The sequence below is a fragment of the Amblyomma americanum genome, chromosome 6, assembly GCF_052857255.1.
Source record: "Amblyomma americanum isolate KBUSLIRL-KWMA chromosome 6, ASM5285725v1, whole genome shotgun sequence".
NCBI lineage: Eukaryota > Metazoa > Arthropoda > Arachnida > Ixodida > Ixodidae > Amblyomma > Amblyomma americanum.
This window is the reverse complement of record NC_135502.1, coordinates 45633078-45658578: the sequence shown is the minus strand read 5'-3', so window position 1 is coordinate 45658578 and position 25501 is coordinate 45633078. Positions and strand designations below refer to the sequence as shown.

The window sequence follows — 25501 nt, the reverse complement described above, 5'->3', positions numbered from 1 at the left end:
GCTTTGGTGTGGAAAGAAGGTTTTTATGCAGTGAAATTGTGACTAAGGATATGACCATCTAGTCCCGAGCATCCATATCCCTTGAATCTTGCTGCTACTAAGGGCATGCCAAGTAGGTACTGCTGTGGTAAAGCAAGCGACGAAAGATGCCAAGAATCGCTCATACATGTCTTCGTTCACCACGAATGAACGTTGTCTGTGGGTTGTGTTCCTTTTGCCATGTGCAACGGAGGCTGACAAACATTTCCCAGCTGAGTGCATAGCCTCGCCTGCAAAATGTAATGTCTTCATAGCCAAGGACCATTACAGAGTTACATGTACTCTAGCCAACTAGCGGCCAAGGACCGCTTATACCGTTATACACCCACCTTTTGATGGTCCACTGAACCTTGTGGCAGCAAGTCAGGTCGACGCTTCCACTCTGGACTCGTCCTATCAAGACGATCTTCATGGTCTCAGATCACATTCCAAGACAATGTCAACAACCATGGTCACGTCTAAGGCATAGTGGAAAAGGGTCCCACGGTTTCGCAGGAGCAAGATTCCAGTCGCTCCCAATACTCAATATCCGAGCATGATCCACATCCTTAAGATGTGACCGGTACTGCCAAGAACGATATTTATGTCTTCAAACTACCGAAACCTGGCAGGTGGAGTCTGGTAACAGCGAGCTAGTATAAAACCACATTTTGTACTTGAGCACATCGCAGCAATATGATCAGCAGCTGCAAAAAAAAAGTTAGTTTACACGCCGACAAATTACGAATTAGCACGCCTGTCGTGTTTTATAACTTCACCGCCATTGTCAGCCGCAGTATCGCACTAGTGGCTCCGAGAACGGGGGCCTGCGCATCACACGTTTTCGTCCAGAGACCACACCCGGAAACCCCACACAGTTTAGACTCGCAGCAAGTACTGCCACAGGCAGGTGACACTAGTTTTCAACCTTGATCAAAAAGGACAGCCTTTAGCGGAGTTGACGACTTAAGTAGCTAAGCCAAGTATAATTCAGCTGCTAAAGTGCGTACCGTTGACAGGAGGGCTCCGATGGCCGCAAAATTAGATTCAGTACATATCCCAGATAAATGCAGAGATTGGTGCGTGATAAAAGCCACATGTTAAGAATGCGACTTCCCGTTGCCACCAGTGTGGCCCATTGACGCATCGGCGATATAGCGCCAACAAAGGAAAAATACACACTCGACATCGATCTTCATTATATATAAAATCTTCTAGTTTCTTTGTAATAACAACGTACAAACGTGCCGTAGTGCACTGTGTGACATTTACAACATTTCTACCAGTACATGTGTGACACGCTGAAATGCATACGATGAGTATACGCACCGCCACTGCTTCGTCACGACGACGCTAAAACAACACAGGTTAACAAGGAGCCAGTAATCACCTTTTCTGACAAACGGTATAAAAAGAAAAAAGCGTAGCTTAAGAAATGAACAACAATAGGAAGGCTATTGCATTTTCTAAGCAGCGTTCTCTTCGCCTCCTTCTCTACTCCTCTCACAAGCGTTACAGGCTATGCCGTCGTCATCTCCCGAGTGACATCTTCGAAAACAAAACAGACACAACAAAATATCAGAGTGCAACAATATGGCTTCTGGCCACTATTTCTCCCTCGCCCCATGACTTCGATTATTCGATCACAACGGGGCGTTTCCACGTCATGGCACTTGCATTAACTGGAAGCAGCGGCTCCCCACGTAGTAGTACATACGCGCGGTGAATGAGTGGTGTGCTCCGTGTGGCGAGCCTTCTGCGTGGTACGAGGCAAAAGCACCGGTGACTTTCTTGCGTTGCGCTCATGTTGGTGGAAACGCACAGACAGCACTGGCCAAGCACCACACGCTAACCCTTGCGCATACGTGCAGCACTAGCTTCGCATATCACATCGGCGATGTCTCGTCACCAGGCATCGCATGGAAGCCGCACAGGTTTTTCACAAAATGTGCATCGACAAGAGTGAAGGGCCAGACCTTCCGCGACCACTGAGGTTTTCCACAGTTACCTGGACAGAAGCGTATTACTAGTAGCGTGCTAAAGCCCGGTTTTTAGTGTCCAAGCACGTTGGGAAAGAACGCCCTCTTTGGCTTTGTTCTAATCGGCGTAAAGAATACACGTCATGTCAGCTTGCTGCCATGCCTTTTTTTTTTGTTACGGCGAAATTGGCATGGCAGGAAGAACGTCGTCTAGGAAATGCTGTGCGAATACGACAGGTGAAGCGGTTGAATGAGGATTCCCACAAACCGCGCAGCAGCCCACCCTTTAGAAATATACCCGTTCTTGGCCTCGCTGGCCGGAGAATACTAACCCCTGATTCGCGAAAAGCACTTCGCCCCTTCACACCGAGGCACCTTCTTTCCAGGCAACTGCAGGAAACAGTACGCGGCGGCTAAGCGGTAGAGATGGCACCTCTACCTCACAACCAGGCGGCTGCGAGAGCCGACAACTCAGCGGCGCGGCAGTCTCCTAGGCGGCAACGACAATCGAGACCTGACCGAGGGCGCCCCGGGGGCGCCCTGAGGTCACCATCAGGAGCACTTGATGGCCCCGTCGTGCACCTTGGTCCACATGGCACGCAGCTCGTCCGGCGTCATCGAGTGCGCCGTCACGAGCCGACGGAACTGGCACGGTTCGTTTTTGCGCTTGTAGAACTTGAAGCCGTTCGAGTTGACCGGCTTGAGGCCGAGCTTCTGCGCAACCATGCCGGTGACAAAGATGTCCTCCATGAAGAAGAAGGGCGTGTCGAGCGCTGCGCGGAACAGCGGGCCGACGACGTCGCTGGACATGACGTAGCCCGTGCCGGACAGGTAGTCCGGGTACGTGTGATGCGTGTACACGAACGGCGGCACGTACCACTTGGAGGTCCAGTCGCGGACGGGCGTGGCGCCGCGGATCAGGCAGCCGAGCAGGAGCCGCCGTCCGCCCTTGGCGCGCAGCTGGCTCACGAGGTTGGGCACGTTTACGTACATGTCGTCGTCCGTCTTGAGGACGTAGCGGGAGAGCGGACAGTGGCGGTCCGCCCACTTGAGCAGCACCACGGACTTGACCGTCAGGTTGTTGTACGTGTCCAGGAAGTCGGCCTGGATGATGTCGCCAAAGAGGTCGCTCTCGGCGCGCACCTCCTCCTGGAGCGACGCGTTGGACGTGCGCCCCAGCAGGAAGAAGGCCCGCACGGCCACCGAGGAGGCGTCCCGGAGCCACGTCTCGCGCAGGGCGCGGCGCGCGGCCCCGTTGGGCACCGAGGAGCAGATGACGACGAGCAGGAAGCGGGGGCACGGGTGCCGCGGGCTGGAAAGCAGCGTCGAGTCGTTGGGCACGAGCAGCCGCAGGTTCTGCTGCGCCAGCAACCAGGACATGTCCGGCCTGTGGCGGCCGCTATTCATGTTCCGGTAGAGGATGCCGTAGCAGAACAGCAGGCAGACGGCCACGGCGGCTAGCCGCGGAAGAAGGCGCACCGCCAGAGAAGCCATGTCGTCCTGCGAAAGAGCGGTAAAGAGAAAAGCACATAACGTTTCAAGGGGAACAGGCAGTGCGCCAGTACGACGCCAGAGACAATCGATATATGTATGAGCTGGAACGCTGCGCCAGCCGCCGACAGCGAGCTCTATTATATGGCATTGATTATGCATTGGGTATGTCGCGGAAAACCGAAAGCGCGCGACAATCGGGAGAATGCAGCTATACCTATGTAATGTCGCGGAGTGTTTTTAGATCATGTGAGTATGAAGCGCGAAGGTTTCTCTGGCGCAGGCCATAAAGTACAAATTTCCGCAGCGTTTTCGAAAAGGCAATAATAAAATGGAACGAAGCAGCATAAATGTAACAGAACAATAACTTCTCTCATCCGAAGCAGGTATGGATGTTCGCTTCGGTCCATGTGGTCGCTGCAGTCGGCACTCGCATAGCTTGCGTGCCTTTGTATGAAAGGGAGGGGGGTACAACGTATAGTTTAAGAGCAAATTAGCCAAACCAGCAGCCGTAACCCATTGGTAGCTTTCTAAACATTGGCGTGGCCGCACCGAATCCGTAGAATGTAACGATGATTAGCAAGAAGACGGAGGGAACCTTGCTTAAGGAACAAACACAGGAACCTACTCTGCGAAATCGCCGCTTGGGAAGGCGTCCTCTTCGGAAGGTACTACGTTTGAACGGCATCGCACTTCCCCCGTCACAGACCCGCGATGGCCGCTAGCGATCTTGAAATTCCAAGGCCCGGCGTCCATAGCACAAAGAGGGAAACGCGCCTCCCTCCAGCCTTCGAGGATCGAAACTGGGAACCTGCCGGCGCTGGCTTCTCCAAGCGGCCGTTCTATCCGAATCGAGCGCAACACGAGCGCACGCGGCCAGCGAAAGCGATGGGAGCGGCGACACGTGATCCGTGCGCAGCACACCGAGGAAGGCGTGCAATGAGGTGGACAGCTTTCAGCAGCCGCGCGGAAGAAGCTATGCGAGCGCGAAGCGACGGCTTCCAGATCTGAAAGACTGGCTCGCAAGCGCGTAGCCTGACAGCAGGGCACCGTCAGAAGCCGTCGCCTCGCGCCCGTAGCTTCGACTGAAGTGGTGAATCGGATTGGATTGGATTGTGAAACTTTATTTGTCCAACAGATGCAGGAGAGGTTGTAGCCTTTCCACCCAGACGACAGCCGGGAATCCTTGGACCCTAGCGGCGGCTTCGGCCAGTCGGACGGGCTTCAGCTTAACCTCCGGATCGGAGGTTCAACTAATAATAAGCTAAGACTTTACGCTTATTCTCTAAGTGGGAGCCTGACGGCATTACCAAAGGATGGGAAGTCGGAGAAAAATTTCATCAAAGTTGTTTTCACGAAGAGTTTGACGGCCGACGCAATATGTTCCACATTGAACTGTGGAAGGCCCGGAATTGTAGAACTGGAGGGAGCTGAGGCACGGTACTCCCGTCCGGGGTGGCCACAGCCAAAAAGCCACGAGACTGGGGAGTTAGTGATTCAGGGTTTATTGGTGTCAAAGAGCGCCAAAAGGATGTTTCATTTCCCCCAACCATGGCCACATGCCTTCCTCTGTCTCAACAGAAGTTCATTCATTCATTCATTCATTCATTCATTCATTCATTCATTCATTCATTCATTCATTCATTCATTCATTCATTCATTCATTCATTCAGGTCGGGTTCCTTTTGGCAGATGCGTAAAGAACTGAAATAAACCTAGTCGTAAAAAAGTCTACTGAACATGGTCAAGAGTAGCGAGCCTTTTACGAGTCAAAAGAGGTGTCTCTTGCAAGAATCATCGTGTAGAAAAGCATGCGCTCTCGGCGCGTCACCCGCTCCTGTCCTAGTAAACTTCTCGGTGCAGGAGCTTGACGAGAAGAAGCGTACGCTCGTCCTCAAGGGAGTTGAATCGGCCGTTTCAGTACATCTCACTGGAGACTTATTTTGCGAGGTCAAGAACAAACGCCACTCTTCCTCGCCGTTTCCTCTCTCTATACAGATGACCGCTGGACCGAGAAGGACATTGTTAGCTCTATTCTGCCGACACGCACTCAACCAGCTTTATATAAATTTGGACTGCATGCATTTTGCATTTGTATACACATTTTTAAACTTCAGGTTGTCACGCTATACTATGGCACAATGACTAGTTACAAAAAAACGGGACAAGACAGGTACGTGCGCGCGTACCTGTCTTGTCTGTTTTTTGTAACTATAGTCCTTGTGCCAAAGTATAGCGCGCCAACCTGATGATGACGAATCAACAAGCCACCATTACAGCACTGCGTTTTTTTTAACGCGGATATCGCGAAAAATTCACAGGAAGGTTACAGGTCCGTAACGCGAACGTTCAGCGTTGGGTATAATGTGAAGAGAATGGAGGAATTTCAGACACATGACGTTTAATCTGGGGGGGTCGCAGGAGTGGAAGTTCTTCCTCTCATTCTCTGCGCTGTAGTGGCGCGGTTGTAATGACGCCATACGTGACGTCACTATGTGCTGACCAGTCAGCGTGCCGGGTTGTCGGCGCTTGCAGTGCGAACGCCAACGACGTCGTAAAGATTGGCTAAGAGCTAGTACAACCGCTAGCACAGTAAAAAACTCGACTGTGACGTACTCAGCAAGCGGCCACCAACCGAGGGGTGTGCTCGGCACTTATCTGCGTCACACGCGCAGTGCATCCCTCACAGTCAGGTTCCGACGCTAGATAGCGAGAAAATTCCGGTTTTTACGTGGCGTGTATGTCCCGAAAACTTCTCTGCAGGCACGAAGTCATTCCCTTTTTCCCTGTTGCCCCCAGGAATTACGTCACATCAAATGGACTCTTCCAAAGCCTTGTGCGCAATCCCGGCCGCCAGCCGGCTCGACCACTGTTGGGCTAGAGCCACCAGGAAGCCCTGAAAGCCAACCAAATACAGAGCGAAAGTGAAGAGCCGAGGGTTCGGTTCTGACGGCCAGCCAGACCGCGTTCAGAGACGCCGGCGTTTCGGCTGCGCACGATTCGAGGCGAACATGTTGGCTACGCCACTTGACTACCATCCATGCATGCATGTGACGACGGTGATGAATCTTAATGGCGCAAGTGCATCAGTGGCCAAATAGCGCCATGACACAAGGTTTTTCTTTTACTCAAGGAGGGGTCAAAGACCCATTTCCCAAGCATTTCACTCCGGATAAGCCGAGCACCATGCATGCGCTGTGGACGAATGCAACAGCGAGAATTATTCGGGCCAACACGTCATGTCAAAGTTAATTTCGTCAGCTTTAAGGAAAACTGCCGGCTTTGCCGTAACCAGCAGAAAGGGACTACATAGAGCGTTGCCGAGCCCAAAATAGTAAACTCGGTCTACAGATGATGTTTCGCTGAGAGGTCAACGTTCCGTCGTGTGCCATGTGCGAAGAGTGGAGAGTAAGCAGCACCGAATAGCAAAAAAAAAAGAACATTTTCTAAGCACGAAGTGTATGATCAGCGAACAGCGTCTAGATTTTCAGAACTATACTCACCGTGTTCGCGGCAAAGCGCTCGAAGCAACTACCACGGCACGCAGCTCGTCTCAAACTGCATCCTTCTTTCTACAGCTCATAGAAGGTGCGGTTGAAGTCTAAAGAGAAAGGAAGAAAGAAGAACCGAAAAAAACGAAGAACGAATAAGTGGTTAGACAACATAGAGAAACGAAAGAAGTAAAGAAAGAATGAAGGAAAAGTGGGAAGGACTAAAGAAGGAGAGCTGGTAAATAACGGAAGAAATAAAGCGAAAATAAATCTGACAGCAAACGTCATACGCGCACGTGCAACTCCTGCCACCGTGCTTCAGGCTCACGAATATAGCAGCTGCAGCGTTCAGGAAACGTCCGGCGTCAAAACGCAAAAAACAAAAAAAAAACGCAGGGAAAACAAGACTAGCTCGCGTCACAATATTATTTACGGTGGCTCCTAAATTTAGGCAGCAGTCTGCAGACAACGCCGACTGTGCGAAAGCGACAAATAGCGCTCTCCAGGAAAGACATTCAGACACTTCAACGGAACGGTGGTGCGGAAGCGGTGAACGGGTGTCCGCTTCCTCCTTTCCCAGGACGCATAATTCGCGCGCGCAGCGGATCAGTGGAAGAGTACTGTATAGCCTCAACGCTAAGACCATTACCTTTCTCGTTACGTTCCGCGGGCACATCAAAATGCCACGGGCAATACACGCAACGAGTTCTTTCAACAAACGCATTACCGAAACACGAAACGGAACCTGTCATTCGTCCTAACGTATGCTGGAGCTATCGATTATGCATACAGCATTTTCATGACCCCCACACGTGCACTAAATTTGAAAAGCGTGCTGCGAATTACCATAGTGCAGGTGAACGCATTTGTGCAATGCACACGACGGCAACTGTTATTTTCGAATTTGGGCATGCGTCGGTGTTGACAGTGTGCATAGTCTTCCGCACACGGGACCCGTTGTCCCACTGATCAAAAGGCGATACCTTGAACACTGAAACAAATTGCAAATTACAAGCAAGTGGGAACATGCAACGAAACATAAAAATAAGAAATTATATGCGCGGAACAAAACATTTAAGATACCTCTCCCAGGGTTCCGAAAAACATGAGAAAAGGTCACATAAGTGAGCCATAATATACAGCAGCTATATTGGCATAAATATGAGACCAAATAAGAAGCAGCCATCGGTGACGCGCGGAAGTTATAGAAACCCATCAAAGCAGCTTGAGTGCACTAAGCAATGAAAGCGCAGCCCAAATCGAACGATATTTTGCCCAGCATTTCGTCAGGCCGCGTCTCGTGCCGTAGCTTCGAAAGTACCGCTCAGTACTTGCGGGTGAATCGGAGCATAACAACATTCGTTAAAGAAAAGGGCAAAAAGTACCTAGAGAAAGAGAGAGAGAGAGAGAGAGAGAGAGATGAAAAAAAAATAGAGAAAGGCCTACCGCAAATACGTCACGGGGATTACGCCTATGATCTGAGCTCCCCTCACAACTGCACGCTACTGTGCGCAGGTGACGTCCGTAAACGAAGCAGACGGAAAGACGGCCGCAGTAACACAGGGAAACAAAATAATACCCTGTGTGGGATCACTAGATGAGCGCTTTCCCATGAGGCTGTTTCCGAGCTGTCGTTTCTTTCTCTCTTTCTTTCCTTCTTACCTCGCGCTCATTCCATATCTTCCTGCATAAGGACACCCCGTAAGCCCATAAGCCCGACGGGAGAAGAAAAAACTGCGGAAATGTACGCCGCTTAACGTTTATTACGCAGCAGACCCTTCAGCGCGTAGTCGCTCGTAATTACCACGAGCATTCGTTTTCCCGCGTTAACTTTTTTTCACTCCCTCCCCTCTCTTTCAGCGCACTGAACCGAAGCAAGTTTTAGCTTTATGCATAGCACGGCTTATCTGGCAAGCCTTTGGCGTTTATCAAAGCGTTACCCGCGCCGTCCGAAAGCAGCAGCGACTAAGCCCAGATGGAGGGGTATTAAAGGCCCCCGGAGTCCCTAATGGTACCGAACTCTTCCAAAAGGAAAGATGCATGGAAGAAAAGGCGCCACTCAGGGCTTTAAATGACGGCGCGCGATCATCATTAACGATCAAATGTCGATAAAAGATTCGCCACTAGTCTAGAGACCCACAGCCTGTTCCGAAGCAGGCGCCTTCAGCACTATGGGGTCCAGTCCCACACTCGTCACGCCATCTGTCGCACGCGAAAGTTTCTGAAAATGAAATAACTTAATAAACGAGCCCACAAAAATGTGAAAGCGCAGATCTTTGTTAGGAAAGAGCGCAGCTTTGCTAACGCATTCCACTAGATGTGTGCAACGCGTCGTCATGTATGTCGCCGTGTCCGAATTTTGGTGGAAACCTTTGCAGGCGACACGGAGCGGCAGATCATGGATGAAAGCTTAAACCTTAAACAGAAAGCTTAAACAGAAAGGAAAAACAAAGTCATAGGGACACCTAATTCCATTATGTGTTGGCAACGCAACAGCATTAGTAGCTGTTGATGCCTTTACGGGATGTGCCGTCACTTCCGGTATGGTGACATAAGATCCCTCCAGCCAATAGGAATGCTTTCGCCTGGTGACGTCACTTCTCTCCAGCCAATAGGAATGCTTTCGTCTGGTGACGTCACTTCTCTCCAGCTAATGCGAACGTTCCGGTATGGTGACGTCAATTCCGTCCACCCAATCCGTCAATTCCGTCCACCCGACGATCGACGCATTTTGGCCCATGGGGGTTTCAGATCATCTACCCCACTAAAAACAAATCGCACCAAGCTGCGAGTTCCGTGCACAGATGCAGACGAGCGGAGCTGAGCGCAGACGAAAAGCACCGGACAACCCACTTTTTTTATCATCCAAGCATCAGTGAACGCGCTGCACACAATTCGGCCGAGAAAAAAAAAAAAAAACTCGCCTGCTTTGAGAGTACTTCCTGCAATTTGTGGTCTATCTGGCTCGGTTGCGCCCTTTCTTCCATGGTGTCCTTGAAACAGGGCCTGTTTATAACGTCATCACGTGTAATCCGCAAAAACAGAATTCAGTTCAAACATAGCGACTACATCCGTAACTAAACTCCCGCAGTTAGACCAGCAGACCAAAACCATAAAAGCTACGCCAGCAATTCCAGCCAAGTCATTCAGAAGATTTAGGGACTTTTGCCGTTTCGATAAGAACATTTTTACAGGACTAGTAGAATACTTCGCAGAAACGCAAAGTCCGACTGGATCTACCCTTTTAGTATATGAACAGCTGCAAGCAAAAGATTCGAACTGAAGACACAGAGCCGCAAAGCGCGGTCGTTAATAGCGGTCTTCTTACATTTGGAAAAATGGATGTTTTTCGCACATTTCGAGTACTTTCTTCCAGAGAAGCAGTTAAGCTTGCGAAATGACGCCGCACGCACTAATGAAAATGAAGAAGAAGACTAATGAAGAAGAAGGCGCTTCAAACTGAATCCGAAGGCGGTTAACTTCCGTGGATCCCCATTACCTGATCCCTCTCTCCTTCATGAAAGACGCCGTAATGGAGGTTCCCTGATTAATTTCGACCACCCCGGTTTCTTCAACGTGAAACAAAATGCCAGTACACATGCGTTTTTTTCTTCTTCTGTATATGCCTCCGCCATTACACAGGCACAGGCAGAACACTGGCGCTGAGCCCAGCTGCTGGCTGCAAAGAATAAAAGCGGCCTCAGTGAGTTCAGCAAGTTCTAGATGTTGCAAGCGATCCCCTATACGTTTCTGATTCGCCGACAGGATCGGTACAGCGGGCGCAGATGGCGACCTGCTGCACGCGATTATAAGTAGCGCGCCGTACGTAACACAAAAAGAGATGGAGGAAGAAAAGAGGACATATATACAGCGAGGCAATGTGGCGCGCTCATTTATTTTCGAGCGAAGCGCTCGTCCCTGCCACGGGTGGCGCCACTCGTCTCGATGGCCTCGCGGTATAAAACTCGCGAGGCGCTTTTTGGGAAAAGTGGGTTCGGGAAAAAAGAAGCGGAGCCCTTGAGGAAGAGAAATTTCCCGAGACGGAACGGAAGGGGGTAAAAAGTCGGGCGAGAAGACAGAGAGTGCAGCGTAAAAATGCGCGCTCCATTCGGGCCAGAGCGTGAGTTAAGGACGTGGCGCCGAGACGTCGAGATAAAAAACATGCGCAGTCGCGCCATCATCCATTCATTCTTTACGAGATTAAAACCCACTCAATGCGAAGCTCTAAACCAGGCTGATGTTGACTTTTTTTTCCCTGCTCGCGCCGTCTTAAGAACCAAACGGCTGAGCCCTTTTATAGGTTAGCATGTGCCCTTGTCCTGACGTGAGAGACGTACAGAAGGCCCGGCAGATAGATATATATATATATATATATATATATATATATATATATATATATATATATATATATATATATATATAAAGAACGCAATTTCCGCATGATAACAATTAAATGATACGAACGAAGAATGCGCCCCTACAGCTTCCTCGGCCTACGTGTGAAGCTCCATATACAGTACCAAAGATATCGAAACAGAGGGTAATAACGTTAAAACACACACACACACACACACACACACACACACACACACACACACACACACACACACACACACACACACACACACACACACACAATATATATATATATATATATAATATATATATATATATATATATATATATATATATATATATAGTATATATATATATATATATATATATATATATATATATATAGAGAGAGAGAGAGAGAGAGAGAGAGAGAAAGAGAGAGAGGGGGGAAAGTGAGAGAACCATGACAACAGCACCAGAATTCGGGCAATTAAATCATAGGAGTCAAAATTTGGGTCAGTTAGTGCATATTTTGAGGAAAACTAGTAAAAAAAAGGACGAGGAAACGAGTCTTCGTTCTGTGCGTTCCTCTTCTTGCCCTTCGCATTTTTTACTGGTTTTCCTCAACAATTCATAAGAGCAACAATTCATACATATGGAACATTGTATACTGTCTACATTGCGATCCAATCCTGTACATGTCCCGGTACGCGTGGAGTTACAGCGATCAGGAATTCACGCAGTTAGGTCTTTAATTATTATTATTATTATTATTATTATTATTATTATTATTATTATTATTATTATTATTGGAGGGGGTGATGTTAATGCCTATTCTATAATCAGAACAAACCAGGCCTGCGCCCGGCATTGGAGTGAGGGATTGAACGTCGGCAAGCGACACATGGCATATGAGAGACATCGTAGTGGAGGGCCCCGGATTAATTTCGACCAGACATCCTGGGGTTCCGTTAACGCGCACTGACACCGCGCAAGACGTCGAAATGCGGCCGCCGCGGCCGGAATTCGGCACCGTGTCGCTGAACTCGGCAGCCGAACGCCACATGGCGCTAAGCCAGCGCAGCAGGTCCAGAACTGAGATATACACTTCCACTCTCGGCACATAGTGAGCACCTTTCATTTCCCTAAAATTACGCCGTGGCACGCACAAAAAAAAAAACGTGAACTGAGCAAATGTCCAGATTGCCTGCTCTATAAAACGCACGCTATACCCGACACAGGCTAGGCACAGGCTAGGCAGACAGGCTAGGCACCTCCTATTCCATTTTTGTCTTGACGCGAAGGCAATATGCGTATACTTCCGGGTTAGTAGCAGTTATGCTATGCGTCAAATTTTCTTGAAGTATACCACTTCAGCCGTAAAAAAAAAGACGCCACGTCGCGGCGCTCTCTGACAGGCGCGTCGCGAGCAGTCGCTCAAAATAGCGCCCGTCGCGTCTCCCGAATGATGACGGACAGCGCCTGACGCCGCGGACGCAACGCCGAGACAGCCCGAGCACCCCACTCACACAGAGGGAAACAGATTCGGAGCCGAGAGGGCGGCAAATGGAGACGGGGGCGTCAGACGCGCCCGGGCGCGCGCGTAATCTGCAGCGATTGCGCGCCACGCCGGCTCCAAACAGCTCCTGTTTGTTTACGCCTTCGAAATTCGCCCGCCCTGCCGTTTTCCGGTCGGCATCTCTTTCAGTCTCCAAAGGAGACAAGGCCAACAGCCCGAGACGAGAGAGTCTGCTTTGCTCTGCAGACAACGTATGTAAGTGCAGATGTGGAAAATAAATGTTTAATTACGAACACGTATACAAAGTTTACTTTGACCGTGATTCCCCCCCCCCCCCCCTTTTTTTTTTCTTTCTCTTTCGCGAGGCTGCAGCTTGGAGGTGGGGAAAATAATGTCCCACGATACCTTCTTGTTTTATTTCTTCTTTAATGTTTATCCAGGGACGTCGGCATCAACGGCTCCTGTACAAAATTTTAAGTGTCGCAGCCCTTTTTAACCCCCGCACCTGAAAAAAAACTCGCGTTCACCACACTCATTCGTCCGAAGATTGAATATGCGTCAGCCATCTGGGATCCTGATCAAGCCTATCTCATAGCTAACATTGAGTCCTTGCGGAACCGTGCTGCGCGTTTTATTTTTTCAGACTACTCACATACTACCAGCGTCACTGCCTTAAAGAATCGCACCGAATAGAAGACTTATCTTACCGCGTAAACTATCACGACTAGCACTTTTCCACAAACTGTATCATCATCCTTCGCTTCACCACGATTTTTTCAATCACCATCAGCCTTCTTTCCACGGCTCGACCATCCGCACAAAGTTAAACGCATCTCGTGTCATTCATCTGCATCTGCGAAGTCATTCATACCACGCACCATCATTGAGTGGAACAGTTTACCAGCGCACAGAGCCATTGAAACTAACGCCTCCACATTTCTTGCTCTCATCCGCAGCGACGTTGGCGTTTGAAATGTTTGTAGTGTTCGAAAGTTTTGAATGTTTTCTTTTTTCATTTGCTGTACTTTTGTGATTACTTCTGTTTCTTTTCGTGCTTATATGTACACTGTAGTACTTTACATCTCCGTTATGCCTAATCTTTTTCTTTAAAACCAATAATTTGTATTATACTGTTTTTATCGCCTGCATTTTATTTATTCTCTGTTGCTTAATTATTTTTTCTATGTTATATTTAGCCTGTTTATTGACCCTTTGCGCGTTAATGCTGTTCTTTGGCATGTTTTTACACTGACCCCCCCCCCCCCCCCCCCCCCATGTAATATCATCGAAGGAGGGCCTATAGGGGTATGCTGAATAAATAAATAAAAGCAACCAGCGTTCTTGTAAAACCATCTCAGACGCGGAGGCAGCTCTTTTGTTTTTAGGTCACGTCTCAGGCCTTAGAGAAAGTAGAAAAAAAAGACGTTCGAAGAGAGGGTAGGGGTGCAGCGAACGAGAGGAAAAAAAGTCCTACAAACAGCGTCATGCTTGCTGTGAATCGAAAAAAATAAAAACAAGGGAAACTATACTACTGCATCGCATATTAGAGAGCACATAGTTTCTTCATAGTAATTTGGCGCGAATTATAGCATCTTCAGCCTGGTCCTCACCAATCTCCAAAGAGACGTCATTCGTTCAGAACATCATAGCCTCAGTTGCTTTTGCGCCATTAAAATCAATATAACTAACAAACTAAAATTCATTCACAGAAATTTCTCTTTGGAAACGCTTCGTGAAATTTTACTACCGCACTTATTATTCGCATGAAGCAACCTGACTAGTCCCGCTGGAAGTAATAGGAAGCTAACGTAGTAACGAAAAAAATATAGCGTGACATCCCATAAAGCATGCTTCATATGGCGCTTTTTTCTTATGAACAAATGAAGCTCACGAAGGGCTAGCAGAAAACGAGCTTTCTGTTGGCCGAGTTTGTATAGATTCATGGCAGACAACAGAACGGTGAAAAGAAGACTCAAGGGAAGGAACGGGACGAGATAAGCGCGTGCTGCGTCCACTTTCTTCCAATAGATGTACAATGTATATCCAATATATGTGCAATCCAATATATATGTACAAACACCAATGAGCGATCGCCAAGAGAAAGCAACAGCAGACACCAATGCCTCAAGTTTTTGTAGAAAGCAACTTCTTTACAGCTTTTAATCAAAGCCGTTACCTGGCAATATATACAACGTTGGACGATCGGCCAACGTACTGGGGTTCTGGGGCCTTATACCTTCAATGTGCCGTTTAAAACCTGTGTATGCAGCTTCCGGCAACAAAAAAAAAACAGATTGCGAGTCGAAGGCTATTGACGCCGTATGGCATTCGCTTCTTCGGTACCTGCTTTTTGCTGCTGCTGTTCTTTCGTAAGCCAACAAAATCGGCACAAAACTTGTAATCGCTCCCCTCCCCCAGATACCGCAAGCCGTTCCCAAAGCGTTCCGAATATCCACTCACCAGGCATATCCTTTCTATACATTATTTCGGCGCGCTGCTAGCTGCTTACGCGGCGGTATCCGGATTCCGCAAACCACCCGAAAGTTACAGTGTCTACGATGTGACACTCCGAACACGCAATGCCTTATGGAGGATGCTCGCTTTCCGCAAAAACAAGCAACAGCACACGCGAACAAACAAACAAGCAAGCAAAAAGAAAGAAGGACGAAAGCGCAGACACAATCCAGCTACTCACGCCGGCGTGACACAACGTCCAGAAGTGAGACTCAAGGGGGCGTTCGCGGCGGGGAGTACAACGACGGCGGCGGCGAAGCATCCGACACGGGACACCACCGAACACAAGGGACGACGCCAGCCGCCTCAGTAACGAGAACCTCAGCGGCGGCGACGGGCGCCTCGGCGACATCGTCTTCGCCACGCCCCCTCGCATGCCTCGCGTCTCTGGTAGCCCAAGAGGCCGACGACGTGAGCCGAGGTTCCGCAGATACGCTTTCAAGCCATACGCGAGCACCGGCCTAATCCAGCGCGTCGCATCACGCCACAGCGAGAACTCAGTGCACCCAGAGGCTGGCACAGCTCGCCTACACACTACCCAGGTCCGCGGCAGTGGAAAGGAAAGAGCTCAGCAGCACGCGAACGGTGCCTCGACAACAACAGGTCGGCGGCGGCGGCGGCCAAAGGGGGCGGCCCATTGATCGTCGCGGCTTTGACGGCCCGACTTCGCCCGTGCTGCACCTGCCTGCCCCGTCGAGCTCTACATTACCCTCTCCTGCACCTCCCTCGTCCCGCACCCGACGCCGAACCTCGTGAGGGCTGCGCCCACCACAAAGATTATCGACCCCTTGCTTTTACTTCGAGCGGACCTCCTCCTCCTTTCGGAAACTGAGGGGTCCGTCCAGCTCCCTGAAAGGCAGCCAGCGGCGACTGAAGGCAGTCTTCGAATATCCGTTTTGTCGATATGTTTGATGCTAAGAACCACGCGGACCAATGAAAGCGCACGATGACCCTCACTAGCAAGACACAGCAAGGCACCAAGATGCACCTCAACGAACTTTTATCTGCAAACAGTGGAGACAGTTACGATTAGCACATTTTCGTACGTTATACAGCACCAACTAGAAAGGGTTCCCTCTCATTCAGAATGGAACGCAGCCGCTTCAGGTAGGAAACAGTACTTGCTCGAAAAAGAGTATCCAAGATGTAAAAACTGCACCATGAAAGAAATGCCGCATAGACCGCCGGTGGCTTTCAGTCGGGATGCAGGCAATCTACTCCAGAGCACGACGTCGGTGGTGATGTGCGATACTTCACTGCATACATTCCCTTAAATTATGGAGGGCGTTGCAACAAAGTACGGCGTTCAGTAACACTTTCAGGAAAAAAAAGAACAGCTCTACAGCGCGATCAGCGCTTCAAACGGTGTGCTGTCATACGCTAACGTTAATAAATGCATTGGAGCTGCAGTTTCCGGTGTGGTTTCGATTTTGGACAAAAAAAAATGAAATCCAGTGAATTGCCTGCAGCTGCTGTTCATTTGGCGTTCAATAGAATGTTTTCAAACGCGTGCTCTACATACCCTACAGCTTCTAATAGCCGCCTATAGCCTCGCTTCCCGGCAAACTAAACTATACCAGCGATTATACTGAAGATCAAGAGCGATCAGAAGCGCGGCGTTACGAGACATAGCGGTTCACTCGGCGGAAGCATAAAAATTTAATACGACAAAGTCATTTATCGTCCCATACGTAACCCTCACTCCAGTAACGTAAGTGCAGAGTGCAAGACTGTGACCAAACTTCACTTTACCGCGATCGTCTACAAAACGATTTATCTCCCTATTTTTGGATGCCGGACCCCGTAACAGTAATCACTAGCGAACCTAGAAAGTCTTAGACGCCGTCCAAGGTGTCTAAAGAGTTTTCTTTTTTTAAACTAACTCCTAAGGTTGCGGGCACCGGCAGGCCCGGCTTCAGTGATGAAAAAGGCCCGATCTCGACGGCCGCTGTTACAACGACGCTTTTAAACACAGCGCCGTAAGAGAAGCCCTTAGTCATCAGCCTAGTATGAAGACTGCTCAATCTATCAGCCCTTCCTGTAATAAAGCTTTCCAGCACCCTCGTCCTCCATTTCCTTCTCATTTCCTCTTTACTGCCCTCCCGACCTGACAGGAGACTTCGACACTGCCCACAGCCGCTCGAGATTTGGGCGATCACTGGCCGGCGGCTATTTTGGAAGGCGGGGCCGCCTTTTGGGTCCAGCCAGCAATGAAAAATTCCCGCGCGTCATCACCTTTATTGGAATCTTCCTCCCTTCGTTCGTGACTCAAACGCTTGATGAGCTCTTGAAACTTTCGCTTTTTCGCTTTCGCCATTTTGCGAGACCTTTTAACTGCTTTCTTTAAAAACATTTATTTTTTGAACTGCGCCGCTAGATCTGTGTTCCTTTCTTTTTTATTCAACTTCCGGAAAGCAGGTGCAGCGTGTCCCCGGAAAGAGGACGCACTTAACGGGTGGCCTGTCTGGAGCTTCAATTAAAGCACGTGCCGACACACGCGAAAAGCTTTTATGCCGTTGATTAACGACGTTAGCCTCCGAAGCTCCAATTGTCGAGTGGAACGTGCAAAGCGTTCGCTCTATTCACTCTCGAAATCCTCCCATCGCGATGGAATGCCCTGCCGCAATTCGTATGAGAACAGTGCTGACATCTTGGCCTAGTTGAGATCAAGAAAGGCCTTTGGATTTCTTCGCGTGCCTCAGCAGCATTGCCCCCCCCCCCCCTTCCTCCCCCTGCCACGCTCACTTCTGTCAGGAAAAGAAAATCCCTCTTCCAAAATACAAAGAACGGTGCGCTTTGATTAGACAGCAATCTTTTCAGAAGATGCAAATATTGGCAGCACTTGATTGACGATTTATTGGGGTTCAACGTCCCAGAGCGACTCAGGCGATGAGGGACGCCGTAGTGAAGGGCTCCGGAAATTTCGACCACCTGGGGTTTCGACCACTGAGCCACCGCGGCGGCCTGTGTGGGGAAAAGAAAAGATGTATACACTTGATGTATTCTTAAAAAACGAGCGCGCGATGCACTTAAAAAAAAAGCAATGACGGCTGTATATGTACGACAATCGGTCAGACATAAGAGAAATGTAGCACATTTAGATGAGAGCAGCGGACGCTTGGAGGAACGCGAGGTCCTTAAGAAAAATGAAGCTAAAGAAAAACAGAAGCACTACAAAGGTGTGCTGTTCCCAGTGAATTGAAGTATTTGTTTTAAGCGCTCGCCGAAACACAAAATAAAACAATTTCTCTGCAGGCGAGGACCGAAGGACGAACACTGGCATTTTCGCGATTGGCGAGCGACAGCAACGCCTGCCGTCACTGTGAATTTCAAGCGCAGTGCAAAAAAGAAAAAGAAAAAGGCAAAAGCTGCACATCCAGCGGTATTACACGTAAAAAGCGTAAATAATCGAAACGTAACCGCATCCATTAGCCCCGAACGGTGAAAGGAGAGCCGCACTTCACAAAGCGATAAAAACAGAAAGGGAGTTCGCCTCGACGTTGACAAACTGGGCTTGATAACGCAGCGAGACGAGGCAGCATGTCCAATGTATTCAGCCCGCTGCCGGGCACTGCCCAAGTCACCACGAGACCACGGCAGCCATTCCAAGTCCATCCTACTAAAAGGCACACCGAGCCGTTATCGAAGAAAGATAACGACGCCGAGAGGCTGCTTCCAAACCAGGCAACCCACCTCACGCAAAACAAAAGCGAAGTAAAAAGGAAAGGAGGGGAGGAAGTGAAATTGCTCCTCTCTTCATTTAGGCGAGCTTAAACAGAATGAAGGCTAATCGCCGGCATGTAGCCACTTACACAATCTACACGCTCGCGTGATGCCTTTACCACTACGCACCAGTGCAAGGCAACAGAGCTGCACTCGGCAGATCAAGATAACGATAGAGACTAGGGACCAGGGCATTTCAGCACTGTGCGGGACCGGCAGGGCAGCAGAGTTAAGAAACAAAGCAACAAAGCAAAAAATCCAAAATCCATCGGAGAAAAGAGAGAGGGTATAAAATAAAAAATTCACATGAAGCCGCCAGGACGGCCATCATGCGTTTAACAGGAGCAAATACCGAAATCAAAGCTGAGAACAGCTAGAGCTTGCAGTGAGCAGGGAGGAGGAGGGAGGAGGAGGAGGAGGGAGGAGGAGGATGAGGAGGAGGAGGAGGAGGAGGAGAGAAGAAGAAGAAGAAGAAGTAGAAGAAGTAGAAGAAGTAGAACGAAGAAGAAGAAGAAGAAGAAGAAGAAGAAGAAGAAGAAGAAGAAGAAGAAGAAGAAGAAGAAGAAGAAGAAGAAGAAGAAGAAGAAGAAGAAGAAGAAGAAGGTGTTGAACTTTGTGAATAGCCACCCGATTCTTGGGCCGATCCCCCAGCGTGGGTATGTGCCATCTTTTGATAGGCTAACAAACAACAACAACTTTGGCCCCACGGCAGAATTTTCTGCCGTTGTGCTCGGGCGGCAATATCAACGGATGTCTGGCCCAAAGTGTTTCCCACGAAGCAAAAGTACGCACACAGCCTACGTCTCGTCGCGGGTGTTAAGGCTGTCTGCGCGATCTCGACCAGAAAGAGAAACTGAGCAGTGTGCGCCGCTCGCACAAGACCATTGTTTGCGCCGAGCATTCGAGCTTCTCTGTACTCTTTACTTCGCGCCGTGGCCACGCCGGCGACGCTGGGGACGTCTTCCCAGCCACGGAAAGAAGGCGACCAGCAGCCGCAGCCTCTTGCCATGTCACCTCCGAAGAGCCGCCGCTCGCGCGGCTCGTAAACAAACCCGTCCCCTGCTCTACGTCACGTGTCGTTCGAACATAGGAACAACGTAGGGGGACCTGCCATCGCGACGTTGCATCTTCGTTTCCTTAGACATGACACCAACCCGGAGACGCCGATGTCGCTAACCCAGTCCCAGCAAGAGTCCACAGAAAGGAAGGCGGGCACGATAAAGAATAACGTTCTTGTGTTCTAGAATTGGTTCATTTCATTACAAGGTGACACTGGAACGAAATCGACACCAAATGAGCGGACTTCCAACTATGTCTCCTGTCCTTGTCTTATTCGCTAGTCCTACATTTTAATAAAGAACATCAGAGAGTAAGGAGAGAGAGAGAGCGGCAACAGGAAGGTCTACGATGTGGACAGCTATACAGTGGCCAGGCTGCTCGTATGATGGGAAAAATGTCGCTGAAGCAATTCCCGCAAAATACGGGGCTCCCCTGGCAAAAAGAAAGGCCAGCTGCATTGCGACCTACTTCAGTGGATTTAAGCGAGTAGGTGTGCATATACGCTTTCTGGAATGGCGCTTGACAAGTCGTCTGCGGACCGCAAATTGGTGAGAAGGTGACGCTGCGCTTTCCAAGCAAGGATTAATTTTAGTTCCCGAACCTGATGATGTAGCGTACCATCAGTGCCCTAAGAAACGCGAGCACAATAAATATTAATAGCGGCTGAAGAGGAAACACAGGAATGCCCTATGAACGCTTACACAGAGCGGCTTTTAACCTTTGATGCGAAAATCAATCGCTCTAGTATTCTGTCTTGCTAGTGTAATATCCTACAGTTTTGCAGTTTGCGTTTCAATGCTCAAGTTCGCGTTTCATTTGACGATGATAGTGCAAGGGCGCAGTGGACGCCGCATATTGCGAGATGATAACGACCACAGCGATAACGTAGAGGCGCTCGACAAGTGTTCGGAACAAACAAGCGAACAATGCTGAAATTTCTCATTGCTAGGTGGCGCGGTCTGCAACTTGAACCACACAGCCCACAGTTCAATTTGTGGCTGCATGCTGAGCTGCTAAGAAATTAAGCTCTTTCGTGGCTTCCATATTTAAAAATGTGCGTTTTCGGTTTTATGGCAGATAAGCAACTACGGCTATATCATGCGCCCAAACACTTGATTGTGAAAATCGACAGTGGTGTTTATGGGCTACTAGAGTTTGAAATGTTCGTTTCAGTATAACATTTCCTTCTTTTAGTATTCTAACAACTCGAGATGAGTCTACTATTGCATTACCCCCCGACAGTAAGTTAGGGTGGTAATGAACGAGTTTCGTGCAAAATACGGTGAAATGCTTTTGTTTTAAACTTCTCAAATTTCTTGAGTTCCAAGGGTAAGCTGTGGTGGAAAAGACTGCGTTTTTTTGTAAAATACTGTGAAATGGTTTTGCCTCAGACTGCCCAATTTTTCGCATAAAAATAAAATGTGGCTAAAGATCCCCAGGTGGTCGAAATTACTCCGCCCTCCACTACGGCACCTCTTTCTTCTTTCCCTTCCACCTTCCTCCCTCCCCTTACGGCGCGGTTCAGGTGTCCACCGAGATGTGAGACAATTACTGCACCATTTCCTTACCTGAGGAACCAATTTTCAAAAACCAAATTTTCCTACTGTGACTACTTTGCCACATAGCACGCCAAGTGGTTTTCCCATATCCAAGACTACAATCATTTACGGGCACCAGTACACCTACAGGTAATTTTGTAGACGGGAAAGAAAAAAACACATAAAAAAGTGCATTCGTGGCATACACACAGGTAGGTGTACACACACGCACGCACACGAAACACGCAATGCGGCGGCCTGCAATGAGATGGTAGTGGGGAAAAAAAAAAAAAACGTGATCACAAGATGAGCACAAATGACACATGCTGCCAAGCAAATTTCTTTTACCAAGTTTTCGACAGGCGAGGTGTAGGTTTTTGAAACAACACTGTGAGGTGCGACATTCATTCTCCAAAAGCGGAAACACACGCGCGCACAAAAGAACGCCCAAACATGCGACAGCAACCAAACACGCAACACGCGCATCCCACGCGTTAGAATCGAAAGCTGGAAGCGACAAAAAACTAACAAAAGAAAATCAAGCCCATCTCGAACAAACCGGTGTTCATTGATTCTCACCTGGACGCAGAGCAAAAAGCAACACCCATGACCAACTCGTTGTTCTGAACGCTCGAAGAAGTTCAAAGCGAACTGCGAGGGAACAATACGGTATAGCGGGTGAGGAGGTGCAATGAAAGCAAAACACTGAACGGATGCGCACAAACAAGCTAGCAAACAAAAAAGTCTTGCTGCAGGAACGCTCAACGAAAGCGAACACACGACCCGATCACTGGAGAGTCAAGGAGACAACAGGCTTCTCAAACCCAACATGCCGGCGGGGGAAAAAAAAAAGGCCCATAAAAGCAGACTCAATGTCGACGACACCAGTGCAGACTGCGAGGTCAAGGAAGAGGGGTGAAAACAATGCAATACGCGCTACGAACTGAAGAAGCGAAATCCCAGATCGATGGAGACGCAAGTGTCACGCTATTTGAGAGCTTTCCGAAGAAAAAAAAAAGTAGGGGAAATAGGAGTAGGAAAAAAAAGAGGATGCAGACATGTGTAGTTCTTAACGCGGAAGTACACAGAAATAAAAAAAAAAAACAGGCCGTCATGCACGCTTCGTTAAACAGCCGGATTCCCTTTCACCCTTGGCGTTTGAAGGGAGCGTTGTGTCTTCGATGACTGGCAGAAACGGAGCCCTACTTGTACGCACAGTCGAATCGGGCTGTGCACGCCTAGTCAGTTCAAGAACATCCCGGAAACCCCGCAGTCAATAACTTGACAGCGCTACAGCCTTAACGCGATTCTCATCGATCACGAGCAAAACAAAAATGTAAAACAGCCATGGGAAAGACCGTGTTCAATGGAATATGAAACATTTCCTTAGTTCGAAGACGTTTTCTTTATTTTTCTATGCATCCATCTACCCTCCCTCGTTTTCTTATTATGTCTTACAAAAGTCCCGTCGACTGGTTTAGTTTGGTTTATAGCGGTTTAACGTGCCAAATCGACTCAGGCTATGAGGGACGCAGTAAGTGAAGGGCTTCAGGAATTTCGACCACCTGGGGCTCTTTAACGTGCACTGCATCGCACAGTACACGGGCCTCTAGCATTTCGCTTCCATCGAAATACGACCGCGTTGGCCGGGATCGAAACCGTGTCTTTCGGGTCAGCAGCCGAGCGCCATAACCACTGAGCCACCGCGGTGGCCTTAAATGAAATATGGAACATTTCCTTTGTTAAAAGTCGTTGCCTTTGCTTTTCTATGTATCCATCTGCCTCCTCCTCCGTTTTCTGTGTGCTGTCTGGTACAAGTCCCGTCGAGAGAATCGGTGCAGTTCATCACTTCTGCTATACGATATACAGTTCGCGTACCTTGTATACGACAATCAGGTTGACGCATTGCCTGTTTGCATAAAGAAACGTAAAAAATGCAAACATAGTTGAAAGGGTCTCGTTAAGCAGCAACACTGAAAGCAGCAGAGAATGTGCGGCCCATTACGAGGTCCACTGCGAGGATTATGAGGTCCATTACCACTGAATGGCGATGAGAAAATTTACTAGTCTGTGCTTGCTATTCGGAAAACAATTATGACGTTTATTGCTTTTAAAACCGAGACGGCGTTACACTTTGCTTCCCCCCCCCCCCCCACCTAAAAGAAAGAAAATCACAGTTCGCTTATTGTCAAGACAAGATGTTTACGATGTGCACTAGAGCTCTTTTTTTTAGCGTATATTTCAGATGCGGAAAGTTGGAGAGGGTTCCAGAGGTGGCCAGGAGGCAACGTGACTATATATATTTCGCTTCTATCAAAACAAGATCAACGCCAAAGCGATTCAGCTACTGCGGTGGGTCGCACAATGTTGCAGTCCCGACGAAAAACATCACTTCAATTGGCTAATTCTACCACAACAGCACACTTCCCTTCCAAGGGGACCACCAGGAGGAACCAACCAACGCCACCGTTAGGCCTCGCAACACGGCTAGCGGTAAAGTGCACGGTATCTGCCTTCTCTGTTTATCCCTTCGCTATACACTTGTAGCGCATTGTCTTCGGGTGCCGCCGCGTGCCCTAATCGGCCCGAACAACGGCCGACGACGGCTTATGGAAAGCACCGCGGCACGCCACAATTTAAACGAACAACAAACGACGACACGCACACCCGGCGAACGCACCAGGCAACGAGGGCGCACACAGTGAAGGAATAACGGGAAACGAGGGTGCGTGACGCCCGTGGAACAGGCACGTGGAAGACGGGTCTCGTGCAGCGAATAGGGGGGTGGCGATCAATGAAGTCATGGAAACGCGGGGCCTGCCTCCACGCATGTGCACGTGGGTGGGGGGCTGGGGGGAGGGGGGGTGAGTGCATGAGTTTGCCAGGAAGTGCACCGGGCCCCGCTGATAGTTTGCTGTCGCGGTGAGTGCCATTGATCAGGAAAGTCGGAACAACCTGGTCGCCAAACAACGCCACCTGGAGAATTACGACGACAAGGAGTCCGCCGATCGACCGAAAAGCCCAAAAGCGAGCGGTTCGTGGAACACGGGGGGGGGGGGGCGGGGGGGGTGCTACATGGCTGCCCAGGGGCCGCTGCAGTAAAATGAGAGAAAATGCAGACGCAGTGTGCGCAGCGTAACAGAAGCCATATGCGCAAAAAGGAAGGGCCCCCCCGGTGTCTTCCGAGCGAAACACAGGGTGCGAATCGCATCGGCATTTCGCAAAGATCATGCGAATGGCACCCCAGCCTGTCTGTGGCAATCAAGAGACAAAAGGAGCGAGAAATGAAGAACGCGGGACAATATAATGCAGCACTTATAAGAGTAGGTACGGGAGTCAGCATGCGCGTGAGTGAGTGCGGTCAGCGCCTTGAAACAACGGCACGTACCACAGGACAGGACAATGCGCAGAATTCAATGATTTACCAGTTTGTTGCTATATTACGGACGCCAAACTCAATATAACATTGAAAGGCAGCAGAAGAACGGATCGATGGAAAGTGAAGGTTGTTCAGGCTTGGGTAAAATAATACGCGCCCCTGAATGCCATGTGTTGAAATGAGACGCACCGCTTCCCCCCCCCTCCCCCCCCCCCCAAAAAAAAAGAAAAAGTTGAAAAACTTGGAAGACATTTAATTTCACCTTAAGGATATAGTTCGATATCGTCACAGGGTCCTATAGAGCCGCTTTCGCAGACATCTGCACGCCTGTTGCATCACATACCTTTTTAGTAGATGCGTTTACATGAATACGACAGAAGTAGACTCCAGACCACTTTTTGAGGGAAAGAGCAGGTTTTGAGAAGGAAAGGCGTGACTCGCCCTCTACTGTCTTC

General features: G+C 49.2%; 1 protein-coding gene across 7 annotated transcripts in view; it reads right to left on the bottom strand.

Annotated features, from left to right (window-relative positions):
* Window positions 1–1212: 1212 nt before the first annotated feature.
* Window positions 1213–25501, bottom strand: part of LOC144136741 (beta-1,3-galactosyltransferase 1-like) — a 93636-nt gene continuing 69347 nt past the window's right edge. For 4 of the 7 annotated variants that reach the window (XM_077669318.1, XM_077669322.1, XM_077669319.1 and 1 more), the window contains exon 2: window positions 1213–3497. In XM_077669318.1, the coding sequence (XP_077525444.1) occupies window positions 2550–3497 (948 nt within the window). In that variant the 3' untranslated portion in view covers window positions 1213–2549. Of the gene's footprint in view, window positions 3498–6991; window positions 7090–15528; window positions 15715–25501 lie in introns of those variants that run through there. The other 3 variants (XM_077669320.1, XM_077669321.1, XM_077669317.1) reach the window with 2 other exon arrangements.